Below are 18,868 nucleotides of genomic sequence, written 5' to 3' on the forward strand. Positions count from 1 at the left end.
AAGGGTCACATTTGAACCAGCACTCCAGCAGTGAGTGCAACAACTCAGAATGAAGCTCCGTTTCACTTTCACCAGCATATAAGCAACTTGAGTCCTGTTTATTTAATTATGAACATTAAAACAAAAGAGATAAGACATAAAAGCTTAGATACAGAAAACCACAGCCCAATGCAGTACCTTAGAAAGAGCTCCATCACTATCTGAACTATTTCAAAGGCATAAAAGCTTAGATACAGAAAACCACAGCCCAATGCATTAAAATTCAAAGGCTTTCCCTATTTCCGCTACATGGATGCTACATAAATGTATTTTTTGAGGAGCGAAACTTATTCAAATTACTCACGTACCCTTTGAAATGGTTTTTGAGACTAAGACATACGTAGGCAAATAGTTTGAGTAGTCTACACATACTTGCATGAAACACCCATAGTTTCCATCACCATAAAAAAAATCAAAATCAATTAGCAGAAGAGTAGAGAAACACGCATGAGAAGATAAATAGAAGCCCAATTTCTCACCTTTTAATTAACTAACACGCATCAGAAGCAGTCACACCAATATTACTACAGATCAATACAACCTTATTCAACTATTTTATACAAACATCAACTGAGAAAGGTTAAATGTAAGGAACAACGAAAGTAACGATTTTAACAGATAACAAAAGGAGAAAACCTAATTGGTCGGCTGCTTTAATCACAAACACACGAAGACCTTTACCTAATGAAGATGTTGATCCTACACATCCGCAACAACCTCTAATATGAATCATAATAAACCACTAATTAATGAAAAAAATGTTGTGAAGTGCATAATTCTATTCCCACACAAACACGACCAACTACACACAAACTGAGGGGGGAAAGTTCTTGATTAAATAAACATTTGTGTAAATTAACTAACTCATTTTTTAAAATAGTCAAGAATCAACTTTATTTGGTCGTTTCAAGCAGTACCAATTCACAACAAAAGAACATATCTAATATCTATCAACACTCAGCACACTGTTAACAAATTATAATAAATAAATATATTTTATAACAGCAAACCCACGTAATCCATGGATCTCAACTACCAAGTGAAATAAGGAGGATGCTAAGATTTATATACATTGCCATCTCAATGTTAAGAGTAATCTTAGACATTTAATGAAGCCAAACTTTAATAGCAATCAGTGTTTCAGAAAAGACTTCGTGTAATTGGAGTACGTATGTTACTCACAAAAGAAGCCCTTTCAAGAAATTCATACGTGACAAAGTCGAATGATTAGTTTCGGGCTTCAGTCCTTTAGCATTTCATATTAAAAAAATTGCTGATTAACCACTTAGACTTCAATAATCACAAAGTAAAACTAAGCATGGAGAACTCAAATGAAGTACTTGAGGCTTGCACTATTAATTATTTTAGTCTTTTTGCCTAGGAGAACTATAATGACTTTTACCAACCTTTTAGCAAATTTCTGAAATATACAGAGGAAGATGAGAATACTTATATAGTTATATAAATCTAACGTGTCTGAGCTTTCTTTGCCCACCAGGAAAAGCTCAGATGGTAATGTAAACTCATGGCTCATCCTCTTCTACCCATTTCTTCATGTCACTGACATTGTTGATGGACAATAGTAGATCTTAGTGACTCATACATTGAAGATAATTTTGTCTTTGCAGTGACTCCACTGATGTTAGACAGAATTGTCCTTAATTGATGACTCCATTTTTTAATTTGTAGTGTTGAAGCAAAAGTTGACATCATAATGATAGAAAATAAACACAATATGAGTACCAATTAGTAATACTTCAGGTGCTCTTGCTAATCCTACTCATTATGTATCGGAGACATTTACCAATACAAAACACAACCCACCAAATGGTGATTTTGTTTGCCTGTTAGTCTCTTATATCTATTTATTAAAAGGTGATGATCAACAAGTAATTGTAATTGTAATCTATACTCATTCATTAAGTTGATAACCTCACTATTTTTTTAGGGTGGTCGATCTAGACCGTAGAGACAAAAGGCAAGAAGCAGTAAGCCAGTAACAAAAAACGATATCCGGCAAAGGAACAAGGAGTTACGACTTAAGAAGTACAAGTTAGTGGCGAATAACAAGTAACCTCACTTTTTTACTATGGGGTACATTGGGTTGAAATGTATCTTTGCAAATATGTTTTCTAAAGTACAGAAATAAAAACATTGTAATAGGCAAAGGCATTAAATTAAATACAGTCAGAAATAAAGGATGTGACATCTATAAGAAAAGTTTTAATTATGTTTGCACTAATAGGCAAAAGCTAGTAATCAACTGAAAACTTGCAACATGTAGTATTTTATTTAGAATTAATAACATGATATTTAAGCAATAAGTCGAGCGAACATACCATAGTGCTATTATCCTCTTCAGATCTTGGGGGAGTTGGAAGAGGAAAGGAGTTACGGCTAAGCCTCAAGACATTGTACAATTCCATAACCTTCTCGTAGTTACCCGTCCACCATATTTGGGCTTGCCAGTTGCCATTTGTTGAACATATCTCTGCTAACCAAAGCATACAAACCATCAGAACCCAGATTTCATACTCCGTACTATATAGCCTTAAAAAACGTCTACATAAACAAAGACATTGTAAGAATATTCACATATAAATTAGTATGACTTTCTGAAACTGCTCCAATACCATAGATCCACACTCTACATTTCATGTTACATGTGTAATAGACTAATAGCTTCCAAAAGTAGGACTTAAATTCATACTGCAATACTATTTTAACAGTAATAACATGAGCTTGACACAAAGTTACCAAGCCTATCAATAACTATGATACCCAGACACTTTATTTCACATTAAGAAAATTTGTGTGATCCACTATAGTTTACAATCTTACATGTATCCACACTTGAACAAAAGGAAAAGGATTTTGCAATGAACAGTCATATATGTGGGTTTTCTTCGGAAACAGCTTCTCACCTTCACATTAATACTGCAGCAGTGTTACGGAACATACTTGAAAACTATCAGGAAAACTTATTATCTTTATCACTCTTTACCAAACAGAAAAACAGCCTACACACTACAATAAGCAGCAAAGAGGTTAAGAAGAACACTGACGAGTAGATAACATCAAGACAAAAACCAGTTTGACCTCATAGTTCTAAGAATTTTCAGTTGTTCGGAGAAATCAAGGAAACATGCCAAGTATCTCACTATCTCCAATTAGCAACCCAGGTATGTCATCCTACCCTATTCAACTTCAAAGAAACATAAGAATCTAACAATACATGGACAGGCTTGCTCAGTCAAATTGTTCTCATTACAATCACAATTTTTTGATAGAAGGGACAGACTTGTGCAAGTTCCACTTCAGAAGCACGAGGATACCTACTCACCGAAGAAAACACCTCAGCTAAAAAAATAGAAACATAGTTGCACAATAATCGAATTTGTAAGTGCAACAAAACGCACAGCGCGTTGCAGTAGCTTCTTACCATTGTCTGATACATCGAACGTAGTACTGTTTTTCCTTGCACGTGATGCATGGAACAACAACTCGCCTGTCAGATTCTGTACACTGATGACGTATCAAATGCTTTTCACTTTTTCATGTCATAGGTAAAAACTAACAAGTCAGACAAATTCCATATGAACAACTGATACAAATTCAATACAAATACAAGGAATAACTCAAAATGACTCAAGGTTCAAATTCACACCAGTGTATTATTGAATGATCTTACGACACTCTTCCATCATAAATTAACAATAGAATTATAGAAACAACAAAAATTAGTTATGCTTAATTTATTTTAGTTCTTGCAACATTAGAAAAGGAACCCTCAGGTAGACAATTCACGATAGAATTATAGGAACAACAAAAACTATAACAATATAAACACATTAAAATTATACCTGGATTAGAAAAGTATCACCGCAAAAGTGTTGAAGCGTTCTCATGGTATCAGGATGCATATCAGTAGCTGATTCATTAACGACTAACCAATTCAGCGACTTCTTGCGCTCGAGAATTGCTGTATTGTGAACATTGTACTCTCACTGTCAATTTTTTACAAGAAAAAAAAAAGTTAAAATCCAATTCAAATCGAAAATGCAGGAGACATACTTAAAGAGGACGAGGGAGTAGAGAATGGGCGATGAAAAAGCAAATAGATACAAACCCCAACCGTAGATATCAAAATTACTAAAATGCAAACAAAATTAGAAAATACACCTCTTGATTAAGATGTCTCTGCGCGAGAAGAAAGCCTAGGATGATCAGTGAGAAGCTCGAATGAGCATCCTGCATAGAAGATAAAATAAAAAGTAGGCAGGTCAGTTACATAGTCTTTGGTGAGAAATAAAATCTTGAAAACAATGCAGGACATGAATAGGGAAGAGAACAAACCAACTCTTTAGTTCTTAGGTGCTGCATATACCAATTTATCAGCTCGAAATGTCCCTGATAACATGAAATTTCTATGCTTAGACCAGTTCCCTTGTGTATGACGTGCATGCAAGACAAATTGAATATACTATACAGCACTCCGTTAATAACTCACTACAACAACATTTCCTCGGTAGATAAACACAATGAGTTCATAGGGAAACAAATTGAATATACTATACAGGGCAAGCAATATACTCCGGATTGTGTATAACTTTATATCACTCCCCTACCTCAATAAGGAATTTGATACTCAATTTATTATTATCCTACTATTAATGTCTTGCAAATCAACAAAGCTACAATCTCTCACAACCCAAGGACAAAGGTTTAATTTGCCAGTTAAATCCATCCATTATCAACAACTTAGCACTTTTTGTATAGTGTTCCCAGTCAATCAACTCTGTTTAACTATTTTCCAAAAAATCAGCAACTGTAAACAATCAATCAAAGAAATCTAAGGATGCTAAATCTACAAAACACGAAAGAGAACTTAAAGCATACCTCTGTTTTGAGTTGTTCTCCTTGGGGCCCTCTGAATCACCATAAGTTCCATCTATTTCCGCACTGCGAAAAAAAGGTAAACAAACATAAGAGCTATTAATCAGAAGATAAAAGTATATTACAGAGCAAAATCACAAGAATGCTTCATAAAAATATTGAAAGTTGTGCAGTAACCAATATCAATTGTGTCATGTTTGCATAGACCAATACAAAAAATGTTTTTATTACACTTGAACTCAGCCTTCTAAGTAAAATAAGGTAAAAATTCATCCAATACCGAAGGACAACTTGTCCCCAATTGATCATTTTCACCTTGAATTAAGGGTGTACAATGGAATCTTGCATCATTACTCCAAGTTCAAATCAAAGTAATAACGAGGATAGAGATATTACAGCCATGTCCTTGACCGATTTAGAGTACATGGACAATTTAGATGCCATAATTCTACACCCGGCATCACTACCATGATCTACTCCGTACTAAACCATTAAGTATTATATTAAATTCAGAGATAGTGTAAATGTATTATAACTTCAAAATCGAATAAGAGGCGGAAATAAGTTAAATGAGGAACCAGACATTCACTTGTAAGAATGAACTACTCCACTAATCAAAGAACATCATGACTTCATCAGGCTTCCTATATTCAATAATGTTCAGTAAAGTCATTATCACGAAATTCATTGGAGTTCAATAGAATCAAATCATCATCAAGACTGACATTTACCGTAGGAACATTGCAAACTGAACAAAAGTTATTGGAAAAACCAGGAAAAATTAAAACACAGTAACAAACCCTAGTTCCAAATTCTATCAGATTCCAGGAGAAGAAAGGCGAATCAAAAAATTCAATAAAAGAGCATAATTCTACAAACTCAAATAAAAATAAAAACCTAAATAATTCATCCAAAATCAATAAATAGGCAATTTCCAAATTTTCAATTTGTAGCCACACAATTCAGCAAAATCATCAAGTGGGGTTAAAATTGAAAACCGTAGCCTCAAAAAAATTCATAAGAAAACAATATTTTCAACCCAGTAAAATAAAAAACAAATAAAACCACAAATTAAAAATAGAAATTAAGGAGAAATAATAATAATCAAAGTACCTCGAAGATATTAAAGGAAGGAGGGTCAGGTGAGCTAAACCATCAGGAATTACTTTCCGAACACCATTGATGTAAATTATAGCTTCATTTGATTCTTTCGCTTCAATCACTCCAATTTCTTCCTCGCTTTTCAACGATCCTATTTTTATTTCACCAAGATCACTGTGAATTATAAAAAAGAATCGATAATCGCGAGTGGAGAGATGGATCACCGATTCATGAATTTCCGTATACCTTAATCAAATCCTTTGATTCCAAACCCTCAATTAAACCCTGCAAATTCAAACACCCAATTAAACTAAAAAGCAACGAAATAGGGTACGTAATTACTTCCACAATTAGATCTACCATTTTGAAAATTCGGAGTAAGATTTCACAAAGAAAATAAAAGAGAGATACTCACCTTTGAGAATCAAACGAATAACAAAGAAAATAAAAGAGAGATACTCACCTTTGAGAATCAAATGAATAACGTTGAAAAAGAAACTGGGAAGGGAAGATCAGTGAAGGAGGCATCCAAAGGGCGAGAAGGAAAGGGAAAAACCCTAAAAAAAAGGGGGAAGCAGTGAAGACTGAAGAGGGAGAAGGGACGCAAGTGGCATGATCTGGGAAAAAGGGCAAATGAGTAGTAAAGAGATATAGATGGGGGTAAAATAGTCAGGGGACTATTGCATGAATAGTGAAGTTCAACTCTACACTTTTAAAAGGTTGTAGATTCGGTTTTTGACGGTTGGCTCGAGTCAAATTTGGGTCAGGAGTTAGAGTCAATATCATCTTGGTTCATAATGAATCGGTTTTTTTCAGTTTATATCGAGTTTTCAGGTTTCTTACCGTGTACAAAGTAGTTTAGGCCATTCTAGTATACTAATCTATGATCGTAAAGACGAGACACGAGATATAAAGAAATATAAATATATTTTTCGGATATTTCATGAAATACCCCCGAATTTTAGCGTAATTCACCAAACGCCCATCAAGTTTCAGAAATACATAAAATACCCCTCACAAATGACTTAATACCCCAAATATCCTTTCATGACATCATCATCCTCATAATCAACCAATTACGATCTAATTACCCACTTAATTCCTAATTAACCTCCCTAATCCCTAATTACCCCCTAATCCCCATTAACCCATTGACCCACACTTCACCCACCCTTTTTTTTCTCTCTCCCCTTCCTTCTTCCATTAACCCACCTCAAGGATTCTACCGGATTTTGATTTTCCGGCGAGAGAGATGGTTTTTTCATGGCTGCCCCCCTTGCTCACTGCCATTCTCGTCTCCTTCCCACCTCCCCTACAACACCTTGGAATCACCGGAACTTGCAGCAGAAACAAGCTTAGTATCTGGAAGCTTCAAGATTCCATCGCAAATGTCAGAGAGCTCCTTCTCGATGCGAGATCTGTAGTCGCGAACGACAGAGATGTGGTTTTCGTTGCCGTGACTCTCCTCCTTCTGCTCGATCAAACGACGAGCTCCGATGACATTTTTGTAGGCGACGGAGAGGAGGTTTCGCTCCTCCACCGTGAGCTCCTCCCCTTCCGAAGCCGCGGTAACCACCTTCTCCATGAACTCAACCATCTCCTCGTAAAGCTCCAATTGTTATGCGAGTTTCGCTATGTAAACGCTCTCTTCCAGAGCTGAGGACGCCATTGTTGGTTGTTGTTTTGGAGAGAGGTAGTGGCGACGAGTTTCCTGGGTTTTCCGTTGTCGCCCAATTCTTCCATTTAGGAAAAGGGGATAGTTCGATTTTTTGAAACTTCAATTTGATTTTGCCTTTGAATTGAAGAACTTACCGCGTATGTAGAATGAATTTCTGCGAATGATTTAGGGTTCTGATTTCTGCAATGGCGAGGTTGTGGCGGTGGTTGCGGAGGAAAGGGAAAGCATTTGCAGGGAAGAAGAAGGGGAAAGCATTTGCAGCGAAGAAGAAGGGCATTTGCAGGGAAGAAGAAGGGGGGAAGAGAAAAAAAGGAAAATTCGAAAAAAAAAATTGGGTTAATGGGTTAAAAGTTGGGTTAATGGGTTAATTGAGTTGATTAAGGGCTGATGACGTCATCAAGGGTATGTGGTGTATTAAGTTTTGAAATAGGGGTATTTTTATGTATTATTGAAACTTGAGGACATTTGATGAATTTTCTGAAAACTCGGGGGTATTTCATGAAATATCCGTATATTTTTTAGTGATTAATAAAAAAAATATATGGTTTACTAGATTAGGAAAGACACTATCTAGAACAACTATATGCTCTAATACCATATAGCTGGTTTATCATAGAAATCACACCGGGTCAAGGAGTTAGAAAAGACATCGGTTTCTACTAATCTATGATCGAAAAGACGAGACACGAGATAAAGTGAAATATAAAAATATTTTTTAGTGATTAATAAAAAACATGGTTTACTAGATTAGAAAGTAACTAGTATTTGACACCAACCACTCGGATTACTTTATAAATAATATATGTCGTTATAAATGAATTTTATGGTTGATAATAATAAAAATAATTATAAAATAATGAAAATAACAAAAGTTAAAACAAAACTTGTGTTACTCCTTCCGTCCCAGTTTAATTTCCGTACCCATGTTTTCACGTAATTTTATGTGATAAGTTGTTTAAGGATTTCTACTAATCTATGATCGAAAAGACGAGACACGAGATATGGAGAAATATAAAAATATTTTTTTTAGTGATTTATAAAAGATATGGTTTACTAGATTAGGAAAGTAACTAGTATTTAAGACCAACCACTCGGATTAGTTTATAAATAATATGTCGTTATAAATGAATTTAGTGGTTGATAATAATAAAAATTATTATGAAATAATGAAAATAACAAAAGTTAAAACAAAACTTGTGTTACTCCTCCGTCCCAGTTTAATTGTCGTACCCATGTTTTCATTGAGTTTTATGTGATAAGTTGGTGCATGGTTATATATTACTTCGTCCGTATATAATTAAAAGATACACTTCCCATAATGACCGTATGTAATTAAAAGATACACTTCCTATTTTTTGCATGTCATGATCCCCACATTATAGAGGGCTAATTTTAAAGGCTTAGATTTCTCTCGTTTTTTGTATACTTGTATATTCGAATTTTTGTAATGTAAGTTATGGGTGCTTGACACATCCCATTTCGAACATGCCAAGAACCTAAACTTGGCCAATTTATCGAAAAGTCCGACCTCTGGATTTAACTTGATTTTCGACAATCCCACCCACAAAGAGGGAGCCAAATTCCACAGTCGAACTAGTGACTTTAATTGGTTTGATCATTTCAAAAATCAAAAACCAAATTACGCAAAATACGTTAGAAATTGCCCATAGAGCTACTGAATATGGGGTTCTGACGGAGTCTCCACTAAACACTATGGGTCTGGTTTGGAAAGACCAAATGACTCAGGATAAGACTAGGACTTGAAACCGTATTGAAACTCGGGTAAGGGATCGAGACACTTATTTTGGGAGATTTGACGAGTTGGTTCAAACAAGACAAGGATCATTTTCGTGCATAATGCTAATCATGACACTAAGTTTAGGTTGGTGAGAATGCATTTTAGAACATTGAAATTGCTAATTTGTATGTGGCCACTTTGCTTTAATTCAAAATTTGGGAACCTAGTCCGGTTCTCCAAAAACTATCTCCGATAAGCGTGATTAGAACTTGTAAATTTATGATTTAGCATGTTGGGTGATGAAAGCAATAATCAAGCAAAGCAAGCATCACCATAGAAAATAGAGTGCAAGAATGTAAAGATTATACATCACCACCTATAATGGACTAGTGATGAATTAAAAAGTAATACCGCAAATACACGACGTCTGTTGTTAGCAGATACTTAGCAAATACGGGTCTATCCCACAGGGATACAAGTTCTATTAGTTTTTGCCCAATTATATAAACTATTTCAATAAACAAAATGTGATTTTGATTATTAACTAACAAAACTAAAGAAATAATATAAATGCGTAATTTATCAATGAATTAAAGGTATAGGGCGTATGTTCGGTTCACCATGCTTATACCAATCCAAAAACGCAGATCAATCCGAAAATGAATAAACTAGGCCGAGTAATTAAAGTATATGTTAATCCTATGGTCGGGACTTAACACTTTCAATCCAACGTATGCAGTACGGTCGCTAACATAATCAGAATTGTCAATTGCACCAAGCCTCTAAGAATATGATCTTTCGTTTCTAATTCCTTTTAGCTAGATAATCAATCCACGATACTGGCCAATTACATGAATCAACAATTAAAAGCAATTCAATTGAAATTACTCAAACATAATATAATCTATAAATTTACAAACTTTAATGCATAACAATCATGGTATAAACATGACTTCCCTTACTTAGCCCTAGAAAACGACTACTCGCTCATAATTGAATTAACAAACATGAAAGAAATAATAATCATGAATTTCATAATTAAAGGACAAATTAATCTAAGGAACGAAAACAATAATAATGAATTAAAGCAAAAACAATTCTTGAATTACCTCTAGATTGATGAATTGAAATATTGAAAAGCTGGGGTTCAACAATGGAAGAGAGAAGAATAGAAAATGACGTGAAAAATGATAGGGGGAAAATAAAAGCATATGGGAAGTAAATTGATTCCCTTAAAGTATTTATATGCTTCCTAAATTCTAAACAAAATAGGAAATAATAATAATTACATAAGTTACGATTTAATTGAACGATCACGAGAAGGGACGCAACGGATCCGCGCGGATTCAGATGGGCACAGAAACCAATGGGTCCGCTGGTCGGTCGCTAGTTTTCGCGCCTAAGGAGAGGAGTCGGGCCAGCGTTGCGGGCTGCGGGCGAATCGGATAGTCGAGTCACCTTGTTTATGTCATAATTTTTGTTCTACAATGCCCATAGGGATGTGTGACCTATCGTTGGAAAGCTCTTTAAGCCTACTTTCTAGCCCAATCAAAATCGTCTCGGGTTCCGACATGTATAACTTGATATATTATCAAAAGAGTGAACGCTTGTTCGTTTTGATGCTTAGAAAAATAACGTTTAGATTCGTTGTTGACTCAAAATTATCCCTAGAGACATGTAATGATCCTCAAGTTAAAATCCCATCCGTTCATCATCCAAGTCAACTTAGAACACTCCGAAAGCATCCAAATGACGGTAAAATCACCTGAAACATTAAAGAAAAACACAAACGGGGCGTAGTAGAGTACAACAACGATAACTTATGCAAACGTGACCCTAAATGCAATTAAAATGATATAAATGCCTAATAATGCAACCTAAATGCGCCTAAAATACCCTATACAAATATGACTCATCAAATTTCCCCAAGCTAGAATGTTGCTTGTCCCTAAGCAACACTAAACCAACGATAGAGAAACAAGGCGCACATGACTTTCATAAAACCATGGTAAGACCAACCCAACCCTCAAGCAAACAATGAAACAGAGTTACTGAGACATAAATCTAGCTCGGATACAAATTGAACCACAAAAATAATGATCCACAATTGAAACATCGAATTTCTAATTTGTATGTGATCACTTCGCTTTAAGTAAAATTAAAGGAACCTAGGCCGGTTGTCCAAGAATTATCTTTGTTAAGCGTGATTGAACTTTTGTATTTTGTTGATTTAGCATGTTAGGCGATGAAAGAAATAAACATGGAAGGCAAGTCATAACAATAGAAATAGGGTGCAATAAAGTAAAGATTATATACCATCTAGAATAGACTAGGTGTAAAAAATGGAATGAATAGGAAAGGTGCAAAATTGTAAAGGTGCAATATCGAAATGAGCAATTAAATAAGCAAGTAAAGCATAAATAATTGAAATTTCAATAATAGAACTTTAAAGATGTGATGTTGGAAATCCAAACGAGAAACTCTAGTTCAATTATTACTTAGTTTCCCATGGATTCAACTTGTAAGAATCTAACTTTAAAATGAGGTTGCTCATTAAAAAGTATCATCGATTGTAAACTTTAAAATTGAAATTAGAAGTTGCATATAGAACTTGAATATTGAAATGAGGAGGCTAGATATTCAAATATTATAACTTTTATTCTTAAAAGATCTCAACTTTGACATGCTCCAAGATTTGAACTTGTTCTAATTTAAAGAGAACTTGCTCTCATTTGAACATCATTGAACTTTGAATATTGAAATTGTATTTTGAACATGAAATTTTGGAGTTCATGAGTTATAGTTTGAAGAATGAATTTCACTTCTTCAAACATCCTTGAACTTTCATAGAGTTAGGGTTTTTGTAAAACTTGTATGATGATTGTTGTAAAGACTATTTTCAAAAGTGAAAACCTCATTTACTAATCATGTTTTTTTAAAACAAACATTGAATATTAGAAATTTGAACTTGTAAAGGGGGTATGGATGATCATTTAAGGGGAGATTCAAGTATCAAATCCTTAAAGTTACTTATTTTTGTATTTTCCTAGTTTAGGTGAGTTATGAACTCACTAAGCATCATGGGATTACTTGAAATTTGAAGATTAGAAGCATAGAAAGTAGTAGAATTTAAAGATTTAGGGCCTCATATTATCTACTTTTTCTAGGATGGTGCTTCCAAGAATTTTCCCCAATTTCTTTGATGTTTAGAACTTGAGATTTATAGGAGAATTGTGTTTTTGAATGATTTGTATTATGAGAGAATTATTTCAACATTACGACAATGTGTTTCTGTTATGTTTTTCTCCTCCTGTTTGTGTACGAATGGGGGAGGGGGTGGGGGGGGTTTAGGTAAATAGGCAGGAAAATGCCAGCGAGGCCCGATGCCAGGCGTCAGGTTGCGCTGGACGCCAGGTCTAGTTAGCGCTAGGCATTGAACTTGGTGGCAGAAGGACGTTGTCGGTTGTCCTTTAGGCGTGCTGGCACCCAAAGGGCAACCGTCCTTTTTTGTATGGTAGGTAAGATGCTTTGTATTATTTTCTTAGAGAATAAGGCTTGTATTTTGTATTGAAAGCGACGTTTTTAAGGCATTTTATACTATTTTTGCTTAGTTTTGCAGGATAGTGCCCGGAATACTCGGTTTTGTGGGTCGGTACCGGATTTTGGATTACTTAATGGGATTTGAATGGAAACATGCCTCGGAGACCGATCGTACATCCTTTTTGAGATATTGTGTTTGGATTTTGAATTTGTATTTTGGAATTGAATTTTGTACTATGTTTCGGGATGGAAACAGACCTTGAAATTGGATCTTGGATAGTTGGACTTGGAATAAGTTCATTGAATCATAGCAATTGAGGCTTCCGCTCAAATTTGCACCAACCTTGAAGGTAGGCTAATGGTTTCTTCATCGGCCCTAAGGGGAGACACAAATAGGTGTATGCACCCAGCGTTTTGGCATAGTCTTTCTACCCTCTCATAGTAGATCCTCCTGAAGCTAAGCCGCCTGAATCACTGCAAATAAGTCCCCGTCCGTGTGATTGTCATCGCCTTTTGAAGTGGGGAGATTTATTTTTCTTATAAATTTCTTTCCTGTGCCACCAATAGTTTTACTCATGTAATTCTTCAAGAGTCCCTTTGTCACTATACAGTCTAAAGATCGCTTCAGGCTCTTGCACTCTTTTGTGCCATTGCCTATGTCTTCATGAAACTGAAAGAAGAGTTTTGGGCCCGACTGATAGAGCATCGCCAACCTATCAAATAATAACCTAACTCGGTCTTCCTAACTAAGTAGAAAGGGTAAGAAAGGGTCGAACCCAAGAGAGGCTATGAATCAACCACCAAATGCTATCGAATATAATAGCTAAGTCAAGTCGGGGGTGCTTTGATTTGTTAAGAGTTCTACACTAATTAGGACAAACTAAGATAATTAAAGGATGAAAATTCAATTAAGAGAGACTAAGATACGGGTAACACCACTCAATTTAATCATGAACGGTTCAAAAGCATGAGGATTAGAAGCAATGTTAGGGAATAAATTAGTGGATAGTCATCTAAGGCACCTAACTACTCTATCGAGCTAGAAAGGATAACTTGATCATGAGCTACAACCTATTTTCATGGTGCAAAACATGAATTCAGGCAATAAAACGTAAGTTATGATGACAATATAATCCCATAGACTTGGTAGCCCTATTTTCATGGTCTTTTAGTCTAGCAATCAAAAGGGAGACTACCACTCAATTTCATCTTTCGATCCTTGGTTGAGGAGACTAGAAATAAGTCTAAATGATGATCAAACATGAAGACTAACAATAAAACCCTTTCAATCAACTAATAAACATCCCACAATCACTAAAATCCCACATGCATAAATCAATTGTTCATGACTCAAAAGAGGGGTTCACCCGAACCCTAGAAATTTACTACTCACAATCCATGGAAATCAAACCAACAACAACAATAATCGAGTAATACATGATAATAAGTTGATAAAGATTAATGGAAATCAATAAGTAAGAACAAGAATTGAATAATACCACTACTTGATTAATTGAAATAGAAATTAGAGAAGTTTAGAGTTTACAATGAAGCTTCAATGGAGGAAATTGCTGAAAATGTGAATTACAATCTTGATTCTTGATCTTGAATTGGAAGATTAATCTAACTAAGCAAGTAAATTAAACCAACTAAGTGTTTTTCTAGATAGAGAATCTAAAAAATATGAGAGAGTGTCCCTCGAGTTCTCAGCCAAAAACGATGATAATCCCTTTAACATTGGGGAATCCGTCAAAATAAAAAAATCGCAGACCACGTCGTCCCGGGCGGGACGGCTTGTCCCGGGCGGGACGAGAGAGCTGGGCAAAAATAACGAAGAGTTCCAGTAGCAAAATCCCGCCCGGGGTAAAATTCGTCGCGGGCGGGATGGCTTGTCCCGGGCGGGATGGTCCTCGTCGCGGGCGGGATGAGTCTTCTCGCGGAAAATCGAACATAGCCTGCTTCAAATGGCCATAACTTCTTCGTTACTCGTCCAAATAAGTCGTGTGACCACTCGTTGGAAAGCTCTTGGAATAAGCTTTCATATCCAACTGAAATCACAAGAAAATATTAAGTAGAAAAAAAGTTATGCTCGTTTTAGTATGGAAGTTTTGCACAAGTTCGGCTCCTTGGCTTTTTCCGGTTTCTCCGGCTCTTTTCTTGGCTCTTTGGCTCATCAAAATGCTCGTGGATCACCAAATACCTACACAAAGGGAAAGGAAACAAAGGACACAAAGAAAAACAAAGAAGAAAAATGCCTAAAAACCATAAAAACTAGTGAAACTAAGAAAAGTAAGAAAATTGGAAAAAGTAAGGAAAAAGAGATAAAAATCCACTAAACTAACACTAAAGTCCACCTAAAAACACCACCCTTAGTGGGTTAAAAACCCACTTATCACCGACTTTCTACAGTAGACTTCATGGGAAATGGATGTTCTAAATCAAACTTAGTGCCTATATCCATGAGGATTGTACACAACTATGTGTTGTATTTAAAGTGTTCCTTGTCATGCGAGCGGCTTCTTTCGGTCCCGATGCCGTGGCGTTTGAGTTGTGATCTTCGGAGATGGCCCATGTGTCATTGTCTCTGGTGGATTTTTTTATCTGTTTTATCTTTTTTCCCGAGTGGGTCTGTGTTTTCCCCATGTTTCGGATCCTTTAGGACACTACTCTATGGTGTGAATGAATACTTTTGCCTCTTCTAATAATTCGGCCTTTAATTTTTTGGAAGCTCTTCTTCACTAAGTCAAATTTGAAGGAGCCTTTATTCAGTCCTGTTATTAACTTATCAAAGGCCACCTTGTTCGGTAAGTCAGGTATTTGGTCGGCTTCTAAGTTGAAACGTAATACGTAGCTTCTGAGTGATCCGTCATTCCCTTGTTGGATGGGTCTGAGGTGCATGCTCGTCTTCCTTTCTTCCTTCTAGGCCATGAATCGAATGGAAAATAAGAGTTGTAACTCTGCAAATGAAGTGATGGTCCCTACTGGCAACCTCTCAAACCACTTAGACGCTACTCCTTTTAGTGTTAATGAGAAATATTTGTACCAAGTGTCCTCGTTGGTTCCTTGTAGGTACATGTGATGACGATAAGCTAGTAAATGCATGTTTGGATTTGGCGTGCCGTCGTAAGATTCAATGGTGGGGGTTTTGACTTTTGGATCTTTTGGTGTGTTCATTATTGCCTAACATAATGGGGTAGAATGTCCCAGGGTCATATTTTCTAGACCTTGTTGTATGTGGAAAATTGGTTCTCTCCAACAAGAGGTTCCTCTGAAAAGATTAGTTCCAATGGCACAACTCTAATTTCGCGTGGAGGGTTGGAAAGGGTCGTCGGCGTGTAGCTTGTGTCAGATAGCTCAGACTCTACCTCATAGTGTTCTTGACAACGGGTCGCTCGACGCAGGCCTTCCTACAGGGTTCCTCTTGATACTTGCATTTCTTTTCGTGGAATATCCTCTCGAGCGATGGAGACGTGGAGGGGGATTATGGTGTTCCCAGTTTAATATTTTTGCGGTTGTGTTGATGAGTTTGTTCCGTGCTTGTCGTAGGCTTTCTCCGGCTCTCCAGACGTTAAACCTGAGTGGGATTCTGTCTAGGTGGCCAAGGCCAGGATTTGCATATAGGCCTTGAGTGACGTTCTCCACTTCAGTTACTCGTTTTGTGTCGGATCTATATATCAACAAGTTTCTTCTACTCTCTTCTTGTAAATTTGTGCCCATTTCTATTAAAAATTGTTATGTATCTGTTGTTTAAAGTCAGCATGATTCTCTCGTAGAATACCCTTAGAGACGGGCACATTTTCATCCATCACAACCTTATGAACGTTGGGATTCATATGTCCTCAAGCTGGGGGTAATCCAGGCTCGAGTTCCTCTTCACTTGTTACTTATACTTCTGGAAAATGGTGAGGTGTATGCCATGCATTAGAAAGACGGTTTAGTTCTTCTATATTAATGATTTCATGATTGCCTCTAGGTTAGTCCCTTTCTCTAGGATGCCTCTCGCCTAATTCGGCTTGTTGTTCATAGTTGTTAGGTTCTTATTGGCCATGTTACTGTACCTCCCCAATGACGACGACGCCAAATGATGTGGGTTTTTTTTCAGATGCTGATGGGTAAGATTTCCAAGGAGGTATCTGGTACATGTTAGCATGTTCTTCGAGGAAACCTGCAAAATAAGAATATTCCCTTAGTAATATTCCCTCAAATGTTTAAGTAGGTATTTGCTAAAGAGATAACAACAAGTAAAAGTAAAGTTTTAGAGAGGAGGTAGAGGAAAATATAATTATTGTAGGTAAGAGAATTGAATGTCTTTTCACCTTGGAAATTATAGTATTTATAGTGCTAAGGTTTTCAGGATATGCCCCAAAACAAAAATATATGATTGTCTAATCATTTATGAAGTGACATGTGTCTTTATGACCAACATCTCTTCCGAAGGGAAAGGGGGCTTTAATGGGCCCTAGACCAAAATTGGCCTTGATTCGGGGCTTGTAGACACCTAAATCGTGTCTCCCCTTTGGGATGATGACGATACCATTGTCCATGTTAGGTGGTTGGAACAACTACGTGCGGAAGTACCAATTGCTAAGAACACATTCCAAAATCCAAGAGCCAAAGTCCAATACCCGAGACCGTTCCCATTCCGGAACTCGGTACAAAATACGAATTCAAAAAATCAATTTCAAAATTCAAGTACAATCTCACCCAATGGACTTCCCCATTGGTTTTACAAGACCTTTTCCAGTCAAAATGACACTAAGCAACCCCAATTCGGGCGTCGACCCATAAAACCGAGCAAGCTGGGCCTCGTCCCGCAAAACCGAATTCAAAAACCCGAAACGACTTGTTTTTAGTCGCAAACCAAGCCTTAACCACCAAGCAAACACTACGTTCCAACTTCGTACAATTCGTACAAAGGTACACCATTACAAGCCAAAATACAAGGACGGCATATTCGTCCTTGTTTTGGCAGCTTCTGCGCCACGTCAGCAACGCATGGTGCAGGCTGCTGCGCTGGACGCTGGCGTTTAGCTACAAATTTTCCTATTTAACCCCCCTAATTCTGAGCATTTAGGGAGGGAAAATCGAAAATAGAACATCGTAATACAAAAATTGCCACTCAAATCAAAGTACAAAAACTCTCCAAAAATCTCATACAATTTCAAAGTTCTAAGCAATAGGGAGCTCTAAAAGGAATTCTAGCCTAAACCTAACTAGGTATTTCCGAATCCCAACCTAATCTACAATGTTTTCATGATTTATATTTCAAAATGATTAGCAAAGTTGACACTTTTATTATTAAAAGTGTCACTTACAACAATCATAAACTTTTGCAAAATCCTCACTTTATGTTATTCAAATACAAAATTTCAAGATTCAATGATGTTTAAGGTTGTTTGTAATCACTTCCTTAAACTAGAATCATCTTCAAAATATGGAGTAATAAAAGATGACGCCTTTCTAATGTTTAAAGGTCCAATATTTGAGATTCAAGACTCCATTTTTCAATATACAAGTTCAACTTTCCAAATCTTAAGATTCAATGATGTTTAGGGTTGTTTGTAATCACTTTCCTAAACTAGGATCATTTCAAAATATGGAGTAATTAAAGATGAAGCCTTTTCAACATTAAAAGGTTCAATCTTTGAGATTTAATACTCCATTTTTCAATATACAAGTTCAACATTTCAAGTTCAATATTTCAAGTTCAACATTTCAAGTTCAATATTTCAAATTCAACATTTCAAGTTCTATATTTCAAGTTCAATATTTCTATGTTCAAAATCTAAGACACTTTAGGTCAAGCAACTTGACCTAAAGTAGAGATTTTGGCTTTGAATCTGTGTCGGACGCACTTATTCTTAAGGAGTCGTTTG

General features: G+C 36.1%; 1 protein-coding gene across 1 annotated transcript; it reads right to left on the minus strand.

Moving 5' to 3' along the window:
• Positions 1-7,239: 7,239 nt before the first annotated feature.
• On the minus strand, positions 7,240-7,633 carry LOC110789589 (14-3-3-like protein). Its single transcript, XM_021994287.2, has one exon. It carries the CDS (start codon positions 7,631-7,633, stop codon positions 7,349-7,351), a length of 285 nt encoding a protein of 94 aa, XP_021849979.2. The 3' UTR covers positions 7,240-7,348.
• Between the last annotated feature and the right edge of the window lie 11,235 nt (positions 7,634-18,868).

Source organism: Spinacia oleracea, chromosome 6 (assembly GCF_020520425.1).
Source record: "Spinacia oleracea cultivar Varoflay chromosome 6, BTI_SOV_V1, whole genome shotgun sequence".
NCBI lineage: Eukaryota > Viridiplantae > Streptophyta > Magnoliopsida > Caryophyllales > Amaranthaceae > Spinacia > Spinacia oleracea.

Coding starts and splice junctions, on each gene's coding strand:
- LOC110789589 (XM_021994287.2), bottom strand. CDS start 7,633: ATGGTTGAGTTCATGGAGAAGGTGGTTACCGCGGCTTCGGAAGGGGAG.